Source organism: Myiozetetes cayanensis, unplaced genomic scaffold (genome assembly GCF_022539395.1).
Source record: "Myiozetetes cayanensis isolate MyiCay16 unplaced genomic scaffold, myiCay2020 scf3, whole genome shotgun sequence".
NCBI lineage: Eukaryota > Metazoa > Chordata > Aves > Passeriformes > Tyrannidae > Myiozetetes > Myiozetetes cayanensis.
Genome location: NW_026087521.1, coordinates 47,139,229 through 47,157,444, shown reverse-complemented (window position 1 = coordinate 47,157,444; position 18,216 = coordinate 47,139,229). Strand labels below are relative to the sequence as shown.

At 35.3% G+C, this 18,216-nt stretch overlaps 1 protein-coding gene across 4 annotated transcripts in view; it reads left to right on the top strand.

Moving 5' to 3' along the window:
- The window catches only part of ANKS1B (ankyrin repeat and sterile alpha motif domain containing 1B), a 420,494-nt gene that overhangs the window by 34,223 nt on the left and 368,055 nt on the right, over nt 1-18,216 (top strand). For 3 of the 4 annotated variants that reach the window (XM_050323424.1, XM_050323422.1, XM_050323423.1), the window contains exons 2-3: nt 11,087-11,167; nt 15,023-15,179. In XM_050323424.1, coding sequence (XP_050179381.1) covers nt 11,087-11,167; nt 15,023-15,179 — 238 coding nt within the window. Of the gene's footprint in view, nt 1-11,086; nt 11,168-15,002; nt 15,180-18,216 lie in introns of all 4 variants that reach the window. The other variant, XM_050323425.1, reaches the window with a different exon arrangement.

Here is an 18,216-nt window from a genome sequence, read left to right as displayed (position 1 = left end):
TGTTTGATGACTTTATTTTTTTCTTAGTGATCTAAGTGATTACTACTATATCTTACCGACTATGTTGTCAGTGATGTGATGAGTATGACCTTTGGAGTTACTTCAGTATCAGTGTTCTGGAAATTTTAAGTGAGTTAATTGCTGTTATATACCCAAAAAGTTTGGAAGACCTTTGTAGTACGTAGGTGTGAAACTTCATCCTCTCTAATTAAAGTATGTTATTTGTCTTTGTGGAAGTAATTTTGTAGTGATAAAAGTATTCTCAGTCATGATCACAGTAATGCTTTGGATGCTGCTGAGGTAATTCTGACCTCTGTTGGCAAAGCACAGCAAATGAAATGTGTGCTCAATAGCACACTTCTGTTTTGATATTATTTATTTCAAACATGACATGTTCCTGAAATTAAGACATTAATTCTGTGTTTTTATTGTTGGAAAGCTTTTTTTTTGTTGTATTGTACCAATTAGCTTGAGCATAGGGTAGAGGATTTATGCTCAAACTGTCCTCAATTAATAACATCTTCTGATTTGGTAATTTTTGTACCAGACAACAAATTTATCCAGTATCTTTCCTAATCAGATTTTCTATACTATGCCAAAAACATTCAGACATATCACATTGTAATAGCTCTATGCGTTAGAGATTAGGTGTTGCAAAAATTGTATTTGAGGTTTTCGGTATGTCTGATACAGCCACCATTCAGTTTGTGGCTCTGAGAAAACCTAATCAGTGGCTTGGTTTTGCCCAGTTGTACTTTCTGCAGTAGCTAATTTCACAGTGATTGACTTCCTTATTTAACTTGTTAATCCATTTAAGAGCAGAAAGAAATACTGAGGTAATCTGAACAGGTGCTAATTTTTTTTCTGTGCAGTAACTGTAATTTCTGTCATATATTTGTCATATCTATATTTGTCTTTGACATGTCTTTTCTAGGTTGTGTTCTTGTTAACAAAGTTAATACCATGCTGATGGAAAGAATGAGTGTCAGCACTTGGATGGAGCCAGGCAGCATGCAGATACTTCATGCTAGCGTTCTAGCAAACACAATAAATGCACCTCTGCTTTAAAACTGTATTTCTCCAGAGAACAGACTCAAATTGTTTAATATTTTATGTTATGGATAGGAGAGGAGTTTAGTACTTTTTTGAATTCATTTTCATCAAGGTTACTTTCAATTACCTTATATCTTGCAAAAATGTACTGTTGCAGGCTTCTGATGTTCTCTGCCTTGCTCATTGTCTGCTTAGGGCTATGGAGTCTGAATAATTGAGAAAGTATTCTACTCGAAAGCACAAATGTTGTGTATATGTTCTATATATGTTGTAGGTCATTGATAGACTTCAATAGCCTTAATATCTCAGGATACTGGTGCTGTTATGAGATGAAGATGTGGAAACTCTGAATTGAGAATATGTAGAATCATATGGACGACTGATTTAATACCATATGCATGCAAACACAAGATGTGAGACTCTTACATTTGTTACATTCTCGTATGTCAAGATAGCTAGTGATTGATTTAATTAATGCAGGGATTAATACTACTATAGGTTAATTTTGGAATCTCCTTTTCAAATCTCACCATAAATTGAGAATGAGATGTGAGATGGCCTTCAAGAATCAAGAGGAAATGGAGTCCTCTCCATTTCTCGTATTTTTTTCTGGTGTCTGTTTTGCTGGTGTCTGATAGAATTACTCTACTTTTGAGGAAACCCAGATGAGGAAGGGCAAGGTATTAAAGCCAGCTGAATTGCAGACTCTATATATAGCAAGCTCTGTTCTGTGTGTCCTAGAGCGATAACAAAGAGTCTCATCTCAGGTTGGTTTCTAGGATGAACAATCTTTAATACTGAAATGAGGTCATAGATTTAACAGCATCCATATTAAAAATTTTTTTATATATATTGTTAGTCTTCCTAGTGCTGCTTTCAGTACAAGAGCTTCAGGAATTTTTATTCCACTTAAACAAATGTCAGTAAGTGTTCAAGGATGCATAATTAATCATTTAGAAGTTTTAAAATCTCCTTTTATAGTAAATATTGACTTTGCCTGTCTGCGATAAGAATGTGTTTAAAACTGCAAACACCATGAATTTATGATGGATGGGAATACTGTGTTGGATCTCCAGAAATGTACTGTGGAAAAAACTCTCTTTAACTTTTCTTACTAAAGATTCAAGGTCAGTTGAATTAGAAAAAAAGATGGCTAAGGGAATATCTCTCCTAACAGAATATATTGTTATATCTGTATTCTTGAGAGAAAGAGAAATAGGACTTTGCTTCAGTTTGTTTCTGATAAAAAGAAAATACTGATGTATATATACTTCAGTGTTCATAGGTATATTCATGTAAGTGTATAGAATTGTAAAATCGTAAAAAAAAAAATAGAACATGCTGAGTTGGAAGGGACTCTCAAGGATCTATGAAGTCCAACTCCCGGCCCCACACATGACCATCCCTGAAAGTCATACCATGTGCCTGAGAGTATCATCCAAATGCATCTTTAACCCTGTCAGGCTTGGTGCTGTGAACACTTCCCTGGGGAGCCCATTCCAGTGCCCAGGCCCCCTCTGGGTGAAGAACCTTTTCCTGATGTCCAGCATACATGTCCCTTGACTCAATGTCATGCCATTCCCTCACATCCTATCGCTGGTCACCACAGAGAAGAGATCAGTGCCTGCCCCTCCTATGAGGTCTCCCCTCAGCCTCCTCCAGTCTGAACTGACCAAGTGACTTCAGCTGCTCCTCATATGGCTTCCCCTCAAGGCCCTTCACCATTTCACTTCCCTCCTTCGGACACTCTAACAGCTTAATATCTTTCTTATATTGTGGTACCCAAAACTGCACACACAACTCGAGCTGAGGCCACTCGGTGCAGAGTAGTCCAGGACAATCACCTTCCTCGACATGATGCACTTACAAGTCATGAGGTATGCAGGGCTTTCACAACCCTTCAGAAGATCCACTTCTGTTGGGCTTACAGGAAAATAATGATTATTTCTATAATGTCACTAAATAGTAGTTGTCTGGGAAGAGCTCATGATACAAAGAGTGTGGAGTTGCCCTGCGAAGGAAGAGTTAGTCTGATGCACTGATTTCCAGCATTAGCCATATGGCATCCCTCTAGATTGCTCAGATCACATAAGATCATATATGGAGATATCATTGGCAATGGTTTTAGAACATGATTCACATTGCCTAAACATGAATGACTTTACTTAGTAAAGGTACTGCCTGCTGATCTGGTTTTGGACCAAATATTTTCATAATTTAGTAGCAGTTCTTAAGTGTTCTTGTGCAGGATGATGTCAAATAAGAGGTAACATTTTTTCCTGTTGGGATGACTGGGTTGTCAAGGACAGAACTCTGGAGTGAATCCAAAGATCTGTCTGACTCATCATTGACAAGCTGGAGTTACTATGGTTCTTTGTGAACTAAGCAAAACGCCAGCTTGTCCCTCTAGACAAATGGAATACAGAGGAACTCTGCTGTCATAGCTGATGAAAGCTTTCTGTGTTCTAACTACTCTAGGCAAATTGGTCTTGACTGTAAATATAAGGCAAAGCTAACCAGTACTAGTCAGGAACATACTGCTTTCTGAATATAGCCACGGTATTATGCAGTATCCTCAGCCAGTGTACTTTCAAATGAGTAATCCATAAAGAATGAAGAAACTAAACTGGTTAGATGAAGGTCAAATGCAAAGTGACCTTATATATGACAGATTTTTTAAATAGACCGTGACTAATTGATTGCCTGTTCCTTTGTCTGACATCATCATGCTTCTCCTTTGCATATTTGCATATCAACTGATTTTTTGCAACATTTAAACTGATATAACTATTAAGACTGTCAGAATAAAATTATATACCTTCAAAGGAAATTTATTCTAGCTTCAAGTTATCAGAGTTCTAATTCATTTAAACTAGTTCACTTGATTTTTGTTCAGGTTTAGTTTATTTGATTTTTACCATATAGAGTTCTTAAATGGAGAAACTGAGTGCTCATCAACATGTTTTTCTAGGTAGATTCTTTCCCAAACTGAACATACCTAAATTTGCATGTAGTTACACATGCATGAACTATCTAATCTGCAGACTTCTAGAACACCCCTCCCAGTGGCCTGTGTCTGCCATACTGGACCACTAGTTTCTCTAGTATTTTTGATATAGAATTCTGCAGAAGCCTACTGGTTATCTTTTGGTTAGCAAAATTTAACTTTCACCCTGGTCTCATATGACATGAGCTGCTTGCACAGTCTCAACCTCAGACACATGCTGCCACACAACTGGCTCCCAGGCTGCTTCACCGACTCGCTGGCTGATCCAGCTCGGTCTTCATTAGCGATCACATGCTGTCTCACACACCCACACTGCAGTTGCAGGCTCCATGGGCACACACAGATCCTCTGACCCGTGTTCTCTCATTTGCTCCAGTGTCTGGCAAGACAAACACACGGTCTCAGCCATCATCTGACCCAGTTGCTGGTAGTTTGAGCCTCATACATGGACACAGAATAGAGGCTCTCGCCCAGGAAAATTGAAACAGAATTTAATAAGATATAATCTCTCTCAGCCTGAAGTGTTTCGCAGCATTGCTTCATGTTGATGTGTGTCACACCTGGACAGTGGAGTGGAGGCTCTTACAGTACAGTTCTGAGAGGGAGCCCAACAAGGTGTGTCTTTGCCTGCTGTTGTACTGCTGTTCTCTGCTGGACTTGTAGAGATGGCCCTTTAGTGTACTGATGACACTTCAGTGATGAACTTCAGAGTAACTGGGCCAGGGTATTACTTGATTCTCCTCCTTGCTATTACCTCTTTGTGTTCCTTTGTGGATGTACGTGGGAGCTGTCTATCTCATAATTTAACAGGTGTATAAGAATTTGTATAGTTTCCAATTGTCTCAATACCATTCAGGCCTGTTCTTTGGGTACTTCACAGTAGCAATTTTCTCGTATAAAGGTTTTGGAATTTCTTGCCTCAAAAGTTCCTTTCAGGTTGCTTCTTAAGTCCTAAATCTATCAAAATATGCTTTTGTAGGATCTTTTCTTTTTCTTCCAATTGCAATTCTTTTATCCTGAGCTTTGCAAGACTCATTGTATCTGAAGGTATTCTGGATATCCAGGACTTGGGTATCTCTGTGTCTGGCATTCTGCCTCTCCTCAACCACACACTGAACATCTCTACTTTATAATCATCCTTTTCATAGTTCTTTCCACTGGAGAAACTGTAGATGGCAGATTGGACTAATGACTATACGAGTCTTGTCATTCTCCAAACAAAAGTGCAGTTAGTAACATTGAGAGCGGTAGTGGGCAAGTATATTAGGCTGTCTATTTGACATTAAGGTTATTTGTGTAGTTCTAAATGCTTCCCCCCTGCACCAAATTTTCTGGGCAGGTGAAGTCAGTTAAGTCTATCAGTACTCATTTAGCAGTGATATTTTACAAAACTTGAAAAATAATAATTAGTGGTGAGATACTGGGTTTTGAGTCTTACATTCTTGGACATGTGCCTTTCTTCCACATGCTTTTTAAAATTACTCTTTCTTACTACTTAAGTTACCCTTTTTACTTATCCCTTTAAGTGTTGATCCTGCTGTTTGTATATTTGAAAAAGATCTCCTTCTAACCCACTGTTGTTGTAGCTTTTCATATGGGAAAGAAGCATGATACACAGAAGGTAAAAATAATAGTAGCTAAATTCATAACATGAGTTTATGAATTTTTTCCTTTTTTTACTACTTGATATCTGTCTTTGTGGATATTACTATTACTGCACACGTAATTCCTTAGGCAGGTTTTCAAAAGCAAAACAAAGTTCTGAATTCAATCATAACAGGAATGTTCTATTAAGGTGAAGATTATTAGGTAGCTGTTGATTGTCATGACTTAGGTATACTAGATGGAAATGATTGATTCTTTCTAATTTCTCTTCACTTTTCTGTTCCCAGTTAACATTCAAAAGGAATTATATGTGTACTGGAGGCTTCCACAACAGCTGAGTGGAAGAAACCTTCTCTGCCTTTCAGAGATGCATAGAATTAGACATCTTAGAAGTACTGTTTTGTGAATGTCTACTGTATCTCTCTAATAAGGGATCAAATATACTCCTTTCTTAGCTTGTCCTGACTAGTTCTTCAAGTTTCCAAGTTGAAGTCTGTAATTCCTTGATGGTAAGGGAATTGAAATACCTGAGCAGAATCTTTGTATCTTACACATATGCTGCATGGGAGAATTTCCTTTAGCTCTGGAAGTCTTCATTGCAAAAGAAGAGTGGAAGCTGCATTTACCTTTAATTACCTCCATTTACCTGTAATGCCGTCATCCAACAGTAGTTTTATGTTCCCATGCTAAGCTTACGAAATATAGCCTATACCTGTAGTTCTTGTACCACATTTACTAAAATGATACTCTTCTATATTTGATAAGTAACAATATCAATTTGTATAGGTTAGAGCAAGATAGTTGTCCATTTGGTATACTTGTGCATAAAATAGAGAATGGGAGCTATTTTTCTGATATTCACAGTAAGTGCCATTATTGTTGTATGTCTGACTGATGATACATATTATTGTGTAGAAGTTTGCATTTTCAAAAATTCTCTGTAAAATTGTCCACATACTTTGTGTAAGTTCAGCTGACACAACTGAACACGTGTCTGAATGTAGGCAGAGCACTAATGAATACAGTAGCCTGGTTGTGGGCTCAAATAACTTTAGCCAATGTATTTCTGTCGGATTAACAGTAAACATGGAAATTTCGGAAGATTTTGGCCCAACACAAGTTCTCCTGTAATATAAAGAATAACACAAGTTCCTGTAATAGGTATTTATTCCATGGAACAGAGGAACAATGAGGAAACTAGATATATCTGGTTGATGTTTGCCACCGACATCAATGGAAAGAGAACAAAGCTTAAAATTTCCCACTATTAAAACTGACTGGGCAAGATGAGATTCACTACTTCTATTGAACTGAAAAACCAGGGTGTCTCTAGGAAGAGCTTCCAAAAATACTGAGGACCTAGGAGAGAAGGTGAGGAGTGGGAAGGGTGAGGATCAGGCTCTGTGAGCCTCAACAGGGTTTAGACCCTAAAGTATGCAGGCTTGAACACCATGCTTTTTCAATCTTCTCTGGAGCAACTGATTCCATCCAGTGTCATCCTCCTCCTTGCTGCCTCATTTCAGAGAATAAATAAATTCCAAAGTTAATTGTCAGAGAAGGCTTAGTAAAACCAATGGGCAGGCAGACAGTCATCAGGCAGCTTTCTAAGGCTTTTAAAGACTTTTATCATTGTTTACCAAAAATATTTTCCTTTGACTTTAGCAAAACTACCATATAAAGACCAGAAGTATTAGTTCATGGATAACTAAATAGCGATGACATATTATAATGATAATGAAATAATATGATGAAGGTATTTGAACAAAGAGGAAATGCGATGGAAAAATTATGCATATCTTGCATGCATAGTTCTTACACTGGTGATGGAGAGTGTGCCTGTGTGATGATTAGCTGAATGAACTTTTGATTTCCTTACTTTTGTTTTTTTATGTGTTTAACAACAGCCACTTCACAATTATTTCTTTCCATGTGGCAAAAAATGTAGCAAAATAAAAAATAAATCAACTAATCTAATCATCTTTTTCTTTAGTCTGTTATTTTCATGTTTCTTTTGAAATACTACTCTTTATATGTAATTATCTTCAGCTCATTAAAAAAAAAAGAAAAAATACTAATTTTCTTGCCAAGTAAAGAGTATTTTCAATTAATATTTGATGTCAGTTCAAAAGGTCAGTATTCTTTGTCCACAGTGAGAGCAGACTGTAATAAGGAGATCTCTGCTTTTGGCAATAATGTAAATAGCATAACAGACTTCAGTTTCTTTGTACCTTACTTTGGCAAGATGAAATGGAAGAAACTAATTGATAATAATGTTTTAATTAATTGTTGAATAAAAATTAATTTTCTGCACAAAAAGTAGGTTCAGTTACTTTCTTAAAATTCAATAAGTGATAGGAAGATTTTCGTAATTTACTGATGTACATAGGAAGACAAATTCCTAACTGACTAATGCATGCCAATTTAAGAAGTTTGATTATTGACTGCATCAAAATATTAGAAAAAACATGTTGTTGAGAACATTCAATATTAACAGTATTCTAAAGAGCTGCTAATCTTCTGTCAATAAATATCCTTTTCTGGTGGTTGAATGGTATTTATTTTGTGCCAGGTTCTCCTTAGTGTTGCTTTCACAGGTGTTTTAATATGCAGATAAATCAATATATTTGATAATTCTTCACAAACGGTATGTGTTTATGATATCAATGAAGGGCTCTTTAGGATTTTTTTCAATCTCCACTCTTCTTTGAAGCCAGATGCTTTTTATGGAGCTAATATACAACTGGACATTTGCCCTGCTGTAATCCGATTGCAAGAGAAGAAATTTAGATGAATCTGGAAGTCTTAGAGTGTAAGAACTTGAATTCACAGACTGTCCAATTTGACTTTGATTCTCAGTTGCTAAGGCATAAATAGATAGGCCCTGTGTATGCTGGACCTGCATTCCATTTGTCGGAAATAATGTTGCAGTAATGTAGCAATGCAAGACAACCTAGGAGGGAATTTGTGCACTGGACCAAGGGAAAAGAGGTGCTTGTAGCCGAGTCCTGCTCGTGTTTGTTGCGTTCTTTAGTTTGTTAACCAAGCTGTGATTTTGGGCACGTCTTGGGAGCTGACAGTGATTAGTTTGTCCATCCTGTCTTGTGTCTCTGAGTCATCAGGGTTTACTCACTGTCTTTTGTCCTTTGTCTCTCAGCCTCCCAACCTGGGTGTCCTGAGGAGCTGTCACATAGGTGCATTTATATACTCACTATTAAAGTTTCAGAGTACTGTTTTTTTTTTTTTTTTTAAATCAGTATAGTTTCAGTTGAAACATATTTCCTGAGACCAGACTCAGGAAGTACAATAATGTCTTAAATAACACATGAATTAAAGTAGAAAAATAGTGGAGAAAAAATGCAGATTTTTTTTTTAGGGGGGGGTGGTGGTGGTGTTTTTGTTTTTGTTTTTGTGTGTGTGTGTGTTTTTTTTGTTTTAGTTTTTCTTTAATTTTTTTTAATGCTTTTTAAAAATATTATTCATGATGCCCAGTGCATCATGAATAATATATGAACTCATGGATCCCCTGCATTTTGAAAAAAACACCCAACAGACAAGTCCTAACAACTGTAAGCCAAAGCAATCAAGCTAGCAAAACCAAGTAAATTTTATTCTGGTTGTTTGTGTATTTTTTGAATATTTAAAATACTGCTTTCTATACCACTTTTTTTTTCTTCATTCTCCTATAAGTTGGTATAAATAAAATGATGGAAATATAATCCAATAAATAAGAAAATAATGAATAAAAATTATGCAAAAGCATGAAAGGTTATAGAGTATCAATAGATAAGAACTTCTTCCAGTAGATAAAGACAGTTTTTCTTTGCCATATAAATCACACCTGTCTATTACAGAGAAGCTATCAGTTTGAGGACTCAGTTTTTACTATTTCAAGAAATTAAAATAATTTCCTTTAATTGAAAAGATTAGAGTGGCTTTTCTTAGCTGGAAGTTGCCTTCTGTAGAAAAGAACATCTGTAAGTGTCTGAGCAGATTTTTAAAGAAGGTTCGCTATTTTTTTTCTTCTTTGCGCCTAAGAAAATAATTCAATTCTGTTCTTCCAAGAAATTAAATTGCAGGGAGAGGTGAGATACCTAGCATTATGTAGAATTATGCTCACTGCAGAACACAGTGTATCACCCAAATAATTCTGTATGCACACAGTATTACTTGCAGGAAAACAACTGCTTAAGTTTATGAGCTAATGAATCATTCAAACACACACAATGAAAAAGAGATGTATTGATGTACAGTCTAACATCAGTATTCCTTACTGTGTGTGTGTATATACATATATTCCATTTTATAGGTAGTAAAATACAGATTCTTTAGTATATAATTCTTAAGAAACATATGTTAAGCATACCATGTCATTTTGTTCATGTAGATAATGAAAAATGTCAGTATGAAGAACTCCTTTTACCTGTTTACGTCAGCTTGTTTTCTTTAAACTACAGCACTTGATTCTAAGGTGCAAAGCAAAGAGAAAACGTGGCTTGCCAGTGATTGTTTAACACTGTATTAGAAACTAAAGAAATAAGATTGTAATTCAGGGCTTATAATTTTGTGTCTTGGAAATTTTAATACTAATGATTGGAAACTGTGATACAGAATAAATCGTTTCTACAAAGGACACAGTTAGTTTCAAACGTAGTAGTTTAGAAAAAACCTGCAGGTATTCAATATGTTTCTGTTATCCAGTGTCCCGTATTTGGTTTTGTTGTTGGTTTTGGTAGATTAGCAGCCATGTTTTTCAAAGTTGAAACAAAATATCTCCTTTACTGGTTTTTGAAGAGTCCCTAATAGGTGCTGAAACTGGTTACACCAGACATATAGTGAAGCTGATTGTAAAATACAGAAAGATAACAAAAGGAAAAAAAAAAAAGAAGAAACATAATTTAATTGACTTATTTTAAAGATATATTTAATTTATTAAAAAAATATAGTTAGTTAGAATGGGAGCTAAAATATCAAGTCAAGCAAAAAGAATACGTTTACTGCCCCTTTAAAGAGGTTCTCATTAATCTTGTGTTTGTTTGAATCTAGACTAACTGACCTAAAGTCAATGAATACATACTTGTGAAAAAGTAGTGCAAAACCAGATTATAGCCTCAGTATAATTACCAGAGTAATAGAGGGAGAACAGATCTAATTGAAATGACAGAAGAGTCATTAGTCTTTAAGACTGCCCTACATAAAGTTCATGACTACTATAAAAATGAATGTGTAAAATTATTTTTATAAATAAATTATATTGATATCAAGATGACATTTGCTATTTTATATTTTTTTCAAGGTAATTAATCTCTTAAATTTTAATCGCACTTGTTGCAGAGATCTTTAGATTATTTGTACATCAGATTTCTGACACTTCTGTACTTGTCAAGGCAAAGAATTTACTTCATAATTTTGCTTTATTTGCAGCATCTGGAGAGGACCAAACATAAACTGCACAGACAGTTCAGGTTATACTGCTTTACATCATGCAGCTTTAAACGGACACAAGTAAGTGCCTCACATTTGTTTTTTATGTAGAATGGTATTTAGCTGTGTAATGTAGAAAAATATAACGTTGCACTGAGGTTTTCACTGAAAGTTGACAAACTTTGACTTACTGAAATAGTCATATTTCCCATGGGATATATTAATATAAAATGCTTTGACACTGTCATCAGTATCAGCACGTAGTAATGACAAATGGGAAATGCAGTTTATAAGCTATTGATTATATACTCTTTCTTCCAAATTCTTCCTCGATTTTGAGTAAATTTATTATTGTTACTAGTTGTGGCTCTGGTGCTTTTAATTGCTGGGAAATTGCAGCAGAAAATTTTGTAGTATACTTTTGTGTGTATATACACACATATAGTATGTTGAACGTTTAAGAAATCAATTTTGCTAAACAAAAGAACATTAAAGATGAATCATTATCAAAGCAAAAGTAACATGAAAAGAATATTTAGTAATTATTCACTTGGAGGCAGAAAAAAAAAAAAGACCTTACAGCTTTTCCCAAGGTACTGCTGTCCATCCAAGCTACCACATGCATATCTCAACAATTTTAGGGGAAAGCATGCAAAACCCCACTGAGGGACGCTGCACAGGCACATCAGTGCAGGGGAACTATTTAAGTTTGATATGAACTATTTAAGTAAGATTTGAAAAAAATCTGGAAACTTGCTAGGCATTTTGTTTTAGACCCTGTTATTTGTTCTGTATTACCTCTGCTGTTACATTTTCCCCCTGCTATATATTACCTCCAGTGTATTATTCTGCCAACTGCATGTTATTATTAAGGCAGAACAAGAAAGAAAATTTTAATGAAGTCTAGAAATTTGTAGTGGGATGGACCCCACTGTAACCAAAGTAAGAGCTGCCCCACTTAATGTAGTCCAACTATTCTGCTTGCAAATTGATGGTATTAACACTGACTGGATTTTCACTAAAAAAAATTTTAACATAAAGCTTTACTTAATTCTTCTGTGGGAGATAAGGAACTGCTCGAAAAACAACTGAAATTAAGAGTAACTTTAATGTGATTTTGGACTGTCCATAAGATATACATAATAATTATGTGTTTAATTTTTTCATTGCACCATTTTTTCATTCTTTCATAGATACTTTAGGATATGTCATTAATTATATTCTAGAAACCTGCATATTGTCTTTAGGAAAGTTTAATCTTTTGGTGAATATAGGATATGCTGCTTCTAAATAAATATGTGAAGTTAAAATACTGTTAAATTAGATACTGTGCATTTTCCAAAGTTTGAACTCTGTAGGAAGATCAGAATCATCCATTAATATGTTTTTACTTCTGTGGAATTATGTCTAAGTCCTTAATATGGTCTGTTAAACTCAGCCTTTTTGTTCATAATTTATGGTTTTCTTCTTGTGCTGTCGCTCATTTTTGGCTGACAAAAGCTGAAGTGTTAGCTTGCAGAGGTTGCTGGTTTTAAATAGATAAAAACAGAGTTTAGTATGTTTAATATTGACAACAAAGCGAGAGTTACGCAGCAAACTAAAACTATTACTTTATAAACACTGAAACTGTTATATGAAAGTAAACTGAAATACTTCATGAGATATTTCGTGATACATCATGAAGTTTCAGGGCCTGTTATCCAAGCCATCATATTGCTCCTGCTGCAGTGCAAGCACTGTCAGCAAGAGAATTGGACAGACCTGGTGGTTGTAATTTTGTTAGTCACTACAAATAAATGACTTCACACTCTGTTTCAGATCTCAGACTTGAAATTCAATATCAAAACTATGTACAATCTTTTGACACAAGAATCTTCCCCCTTAGGGGAAGTTTTTGTTCTTTAAAGATTTTGGGGGTTTTAATTTTTCCCACTTTACATTAGGTTGAACTGAGATATTTCAAAATTTTTTAGGAAAAGTGAGAGCACAAGACCTAATGACCCAGTCAATAATTTTTGGCTGGGATACTTGTTGGACACCAATATTCAAATCCCTGCTTGATCACTGTATGTGATGAATTCCCTCCTCCTTCATTATTCTAAGATAGATTCTGAGGTAGATTCTTTCCTTCAGAAACTATTCTGCTTTATATAAGTAATTAAATCATATCTGGGGCAATCACTGGAATCTCAGTCTCCCTAAATAATTTTACTTAGCCCAATAATGTTACTGGGCTAAGGACTCTCAGTCTTCTCTCTGAAATTTATTTCTACAAAGTGAAAAAGTTCCAACAAAGTGCTAAAAAAGAACCACCCTAGATAAGTGTGGTGGGTCAGGGCATTCTTGAAGGATGAAGGAGATGTACGTTCTGTTTTGTAGCTTGAATCTTGCAATTGACTCATCCCAATAGTTCCTGTATATTGTTATCCATAGATTTCAGCTGTGGAGGGTTTTTTTTGCTAATTTTCTCATACTTAGCTCAATTTATGTTTCCTTTGTTTTGTGTCCCTTTCAAACAACTGTGCATGTAGCTTTCATTAGACCATGTATTACAACACCAACTATTACAATATGAGAAGTCTCTGAAACCTTATGTGTGCTAAAAAGTTTCCCTCAGGATTCACTTTTCTGGAACTTTCTGTGTAGCAAAAGTCTTTCTGTAGTGGAGCTGCTCTTTCTGGGTTGTTTTCATGTTATTTGACCTTGTCAGGAGTAACCAAAATCCAGCTTAGATTCTCCTCAAAGCTTAGATATGATAAGATGACTCCAGGATCTTTTGAAGTTAACTGAGAGTTTTTGACCTGGTTATAGTCCCTCATAACTCACCACATTTTTTTCTCAACAGGAAATTAAATAAGGTTCCATCAAGGTTGGGGGAATAATTGCCTCAGATTTGTCTTCTGTCTTAATTTGTAGTCAAGGGTTTAATTTTTAGACATAACATAGGCTACACTGAGCTTCCTTCCCCCACTGATTTTTTGAGCCAAATCACAAAGTCAGTGTTCCCATATTCAGTAAAAAATGTGTGTAGAACTGCCCACACTGGATCATAGATTCTGTTAGCTTAAGAACTAATGAAGCCTGACTATGTCACTCTGAGATGACAAGTGCAGCAATAAGACAGAATTTATTTACTCTCTGAAATACTTGATAACATTATCATATCACACAGTTAATTTTTACATTTAGCTTTTGAAGTTAAGTGCAGGAGAGTGCTTAAAAATCAGGGATGGAATATACCAACTTACACTAATCTTTCATTTAATGTATGATAAGTCACACCAAAAATACTGAAAGTAATATCAAAAGAATTAAAATTATAATAAGTCACTTCTTCCCTCACTGCTATCAGGAAGCTGCTTCTGGGAAATGAAAATAGAAGCAGTTATTTCATAGAAGATATTATATATATAGCTAGATCATCATTAAATTGTTTTTAAACTATTTTTGAGGTAATGCTTTAAAGAAGAGGAAGAATTGTTACTTAAGCCTTATTGTGAGAATCATGTCCATAAAACTACCCTCTTGTCTTCCTGCCTCCAGAACTCAGCAATGCTGGGGACAAGAGTACCTCTCTGCCTTTAATGCCTGGAAGGTTTGCCTTGAGGGACATACACATTGCCTGGACTGGCAAATTCTAAAAGTGATTCTGTGGCCAGGTGATCCTATTGAAAGAAACAGATTCAGAGAGCTGATGATAATATTGGTGGTATTCATAAGAAGTAGGAATCACTAAAATTAATAACATTTTGGCTATGTTTTATGATCTGTTTAATTTTTAGAAATTATTGGTCTTCACTTTTTGTATGTTTCTCTTGACATACAGGGGTTTCTTATTATTATCCAGGATTAAGATTTTGGTAATATGTATGTTCGTGTAAAAACTTAATAAAATAAGTTTTCTGTCAATTTTTAGATTTACCTCCTGTTTTCCAGGGATATAGTTCTCAAATTACTTCAGTATGAAGCATCAACCAATGTGGCAGATAATAAGGGTTATTTTCCTATTCACTTGGCTGCTTGGAGAGGGGATGTAGATATTGTGAAGATTCTCATCCATCATGGACCATCACACTCCAGAGTGAATGAACAGGTGAAGTGATAAAAAATATTTGTGTACATCAACAGAAAAGAGAAGCAAATATTCTTTAGGTCTGACAAATTTATAACCAAGTTAAAAAAAAGTGTATTTTTCATTGTTTCAGTAATTTCTTCTCCAAGACTGATAAAATATTCCATTATAAGCGTATCAGATACCTTTATTCTGCATGGGCACTGACCTAAAGAATATTAGATTGAAAAAGTATGGAGAAATCTTCTGCTTGTTTTTGAAAAATCATGTGAAGACATACTCTATGCATCTTTTATGTATGGATGTAAATTTCCATAAACTCTGTGTCTTTTTTACTGTATTAAATATTAAAGTCCTGAAAACCTTTGGGATAAAATTATCATCCTTGGTATATTTTAAGTCTACTGTAAATTAACAGATATGCAGATATAAATGACAAACCAGATGGACTGCGTGTATGCATGTGCAGCAGAAAGGACACGTATATACCAAGAAAAAAATAATGAAAGTATTACAGTGGGTAAGGGCAGTATAAGTATGTTGCATTCTGTTGTCAACCATATGGCACACTTTCTGTTTTTATTCTATATGTTCTTATGTGGTCCATTCATAGGGCCATTATTTAAAAAGAGAAAGAAGGTGATTAAAATTTGACACCATCTGTAGTAGGCTGAACCATTTAAGGACTGGAGGTAGGCTGTGAAATACAAGCAGTAACCATTAAGCTATTGAATTTGCCAGGGTAATCAGGTTGTTGTTGGAATGTAAAGGTGGGAGTCAGCTCTAGGTTCAAATCTAATGTCTACATTGCCTACATTGCACCATTTGGTTCCACAGAGGTCTGGTCATTGTAATCACAGGAGCCAACAGGGTTATTCAGGTGACCACCAGTAAAGCAGGATTCAATTGCCCAAACACAGAAATCCAGTACTTTCTAAGCCCCTGCAGTAACTGAGATATGTACATGGACCTGAAAGTAGGACAGAGGATGCTCAGAATTTCCAGGTCCTGGTGGAGTGGGTGATGAACTCCAGGTGGGGTAACACCTGGTAACCTACAGCACCTCAAATGGTAAAGTACAATCTAACAAATGAGTTGCACTCTCAGTGCCTGTATTAGTGTGGCCAGAAGGCAGATGGTTAGAAAATAAGAAATGTGAGACTTAGATTGCAAACACTTAACCAGTGTGAGAAGCCATTCCTTGAATAATCTATTTGATATCTGAGGTTATGCACTTAGCCATTTGAATCCATACAGTAACTATGATATGAATATCAAGCATTAGTGCAGGAAATATAGGAAAATAATGTAATAAAATATGCCCCTGTGACAGTCTTCTGGGAAATCCTATAATACTCTGACTCATCCAAGAAAAAACACAAACCCCAAAATTTGTCATTCTGTGCTTTGAGTTGCAGATTAAGAATTTCTCCAACTTCCTCATTCTCATTAGCTATTTTTTGTAGGATGAAACCAGTTGAATTGTAGGATTACCTTTTGCCAAGGAGAGTATTTTTTTCAGTTTTATTTATGCAACAAAACAAAAAGCAACTTTCTGATTTCATGTTAGCCATTTCTTGAAGAGATTGTAAACTGACAGAAAATGCCACATATACATTCAGACTTCTAGCATATTCTTGAGCTTGATTAGATGTGCTGTCAGGTTTGATTACTGGAGCAAATAAGCAGGGATACATCTGATTATATACTGCACTAACTCAAACAGGTCAGCTTGCTGTCTATTTATCTTACCCAAAAAAAAATAGAAAATGTGTGAGCAAGCCTCACAAGAAATGTTACACCTTAAGGATTTTAAGGGAACCTTGATCATATTAAACTTGGAAGTTAAGCGTACGGAGTTTTTCTGACCTTGTAAATTCCTTGGTGTTCCACTCTGGACAATGGCCAGCTTTAGTATGTGGACTACTTTACTGGCACCTACTTTCCCCTGCTAATTAGCACTCTGCACAGGAGAATACTATCTGTATCAAGAAAAGAGGGAAATGCCATCTTGCTATAGAGCCACCTCCACCCACACATCCTCAAATAACACCTAAGTGGCATCCTTGCTCTAATACCTGTTGTACATTCTTACGAGCCCGTGGGCTTCTGAGGCTTTTGCTTATTTACCGATAGGCTCTATAAGGCAGGTGACTCTTCATAGCTCTCATAACTTCTCTCACCTCTGTGGAACTGAAGCTACAGGTTATAAGAAATCCTGGCCTATTTTTCTTCCTTCCTTTTTCTTCTGAAAGTTGGAGAGAAGGATAGCCATTTCTCATTACACTTTTTCACCACAGCAAATACTCTACTCAAGTCAGACTTTTTTTTCCCTGGTTGGTTTGTTTGTAATTGTTTTCAGTCTAAGAAAATAATTTTTTTTTCATGATTTAAAAATTATTGCAACCAATTTGTAATAAACCCTTGCTTTTCACCTATCTTACTAAAATTCTGTGTAGACAAAATCCTTCTAGAAACTTAAGTGAAAGTAATGAACAACAAACGAAGTAAATGACAAGCTCATGATGCTTAAATGTATATTACATGAAATAATGAATTTAATATGGTATACTGTAAGTTCATTGAACTGCATTCTACACTTTTAAAATGCAGTTAAGTAGCATCATATCGAGCCACATCCAGCATCTAAAGCTCTCAATGCCCCCTACTGTTCCTATTACATAAAATTGGAAAAAAACAGTAAAGAGTCAAACAGTTAAAGGACAATTATGTTGTGGGGGTTGTGGAATATAGACTGGCAACTACACAAAGAACATGGTTACAGCATAACAATTATGTAAGAAGAATTCTGTCACTATTTAATACAGGATTCTTAATTGACAGTTATGTTGTATGTTTTAAATTACAAAATATGGCGAAATTACAAAAATATAAGTGTTTAACTTCATTGATGAAGACTTAAAATGATGTAAATTATAAATTGAATGAGGGTCAAATATGTAGTATGAGATCAAGACTTGTTATTAAGTAATACCAAATCAAATAAAAAGGTGTGCAGTCAAACTTCTTATATGTTTATTTATATAAGGACATCTGG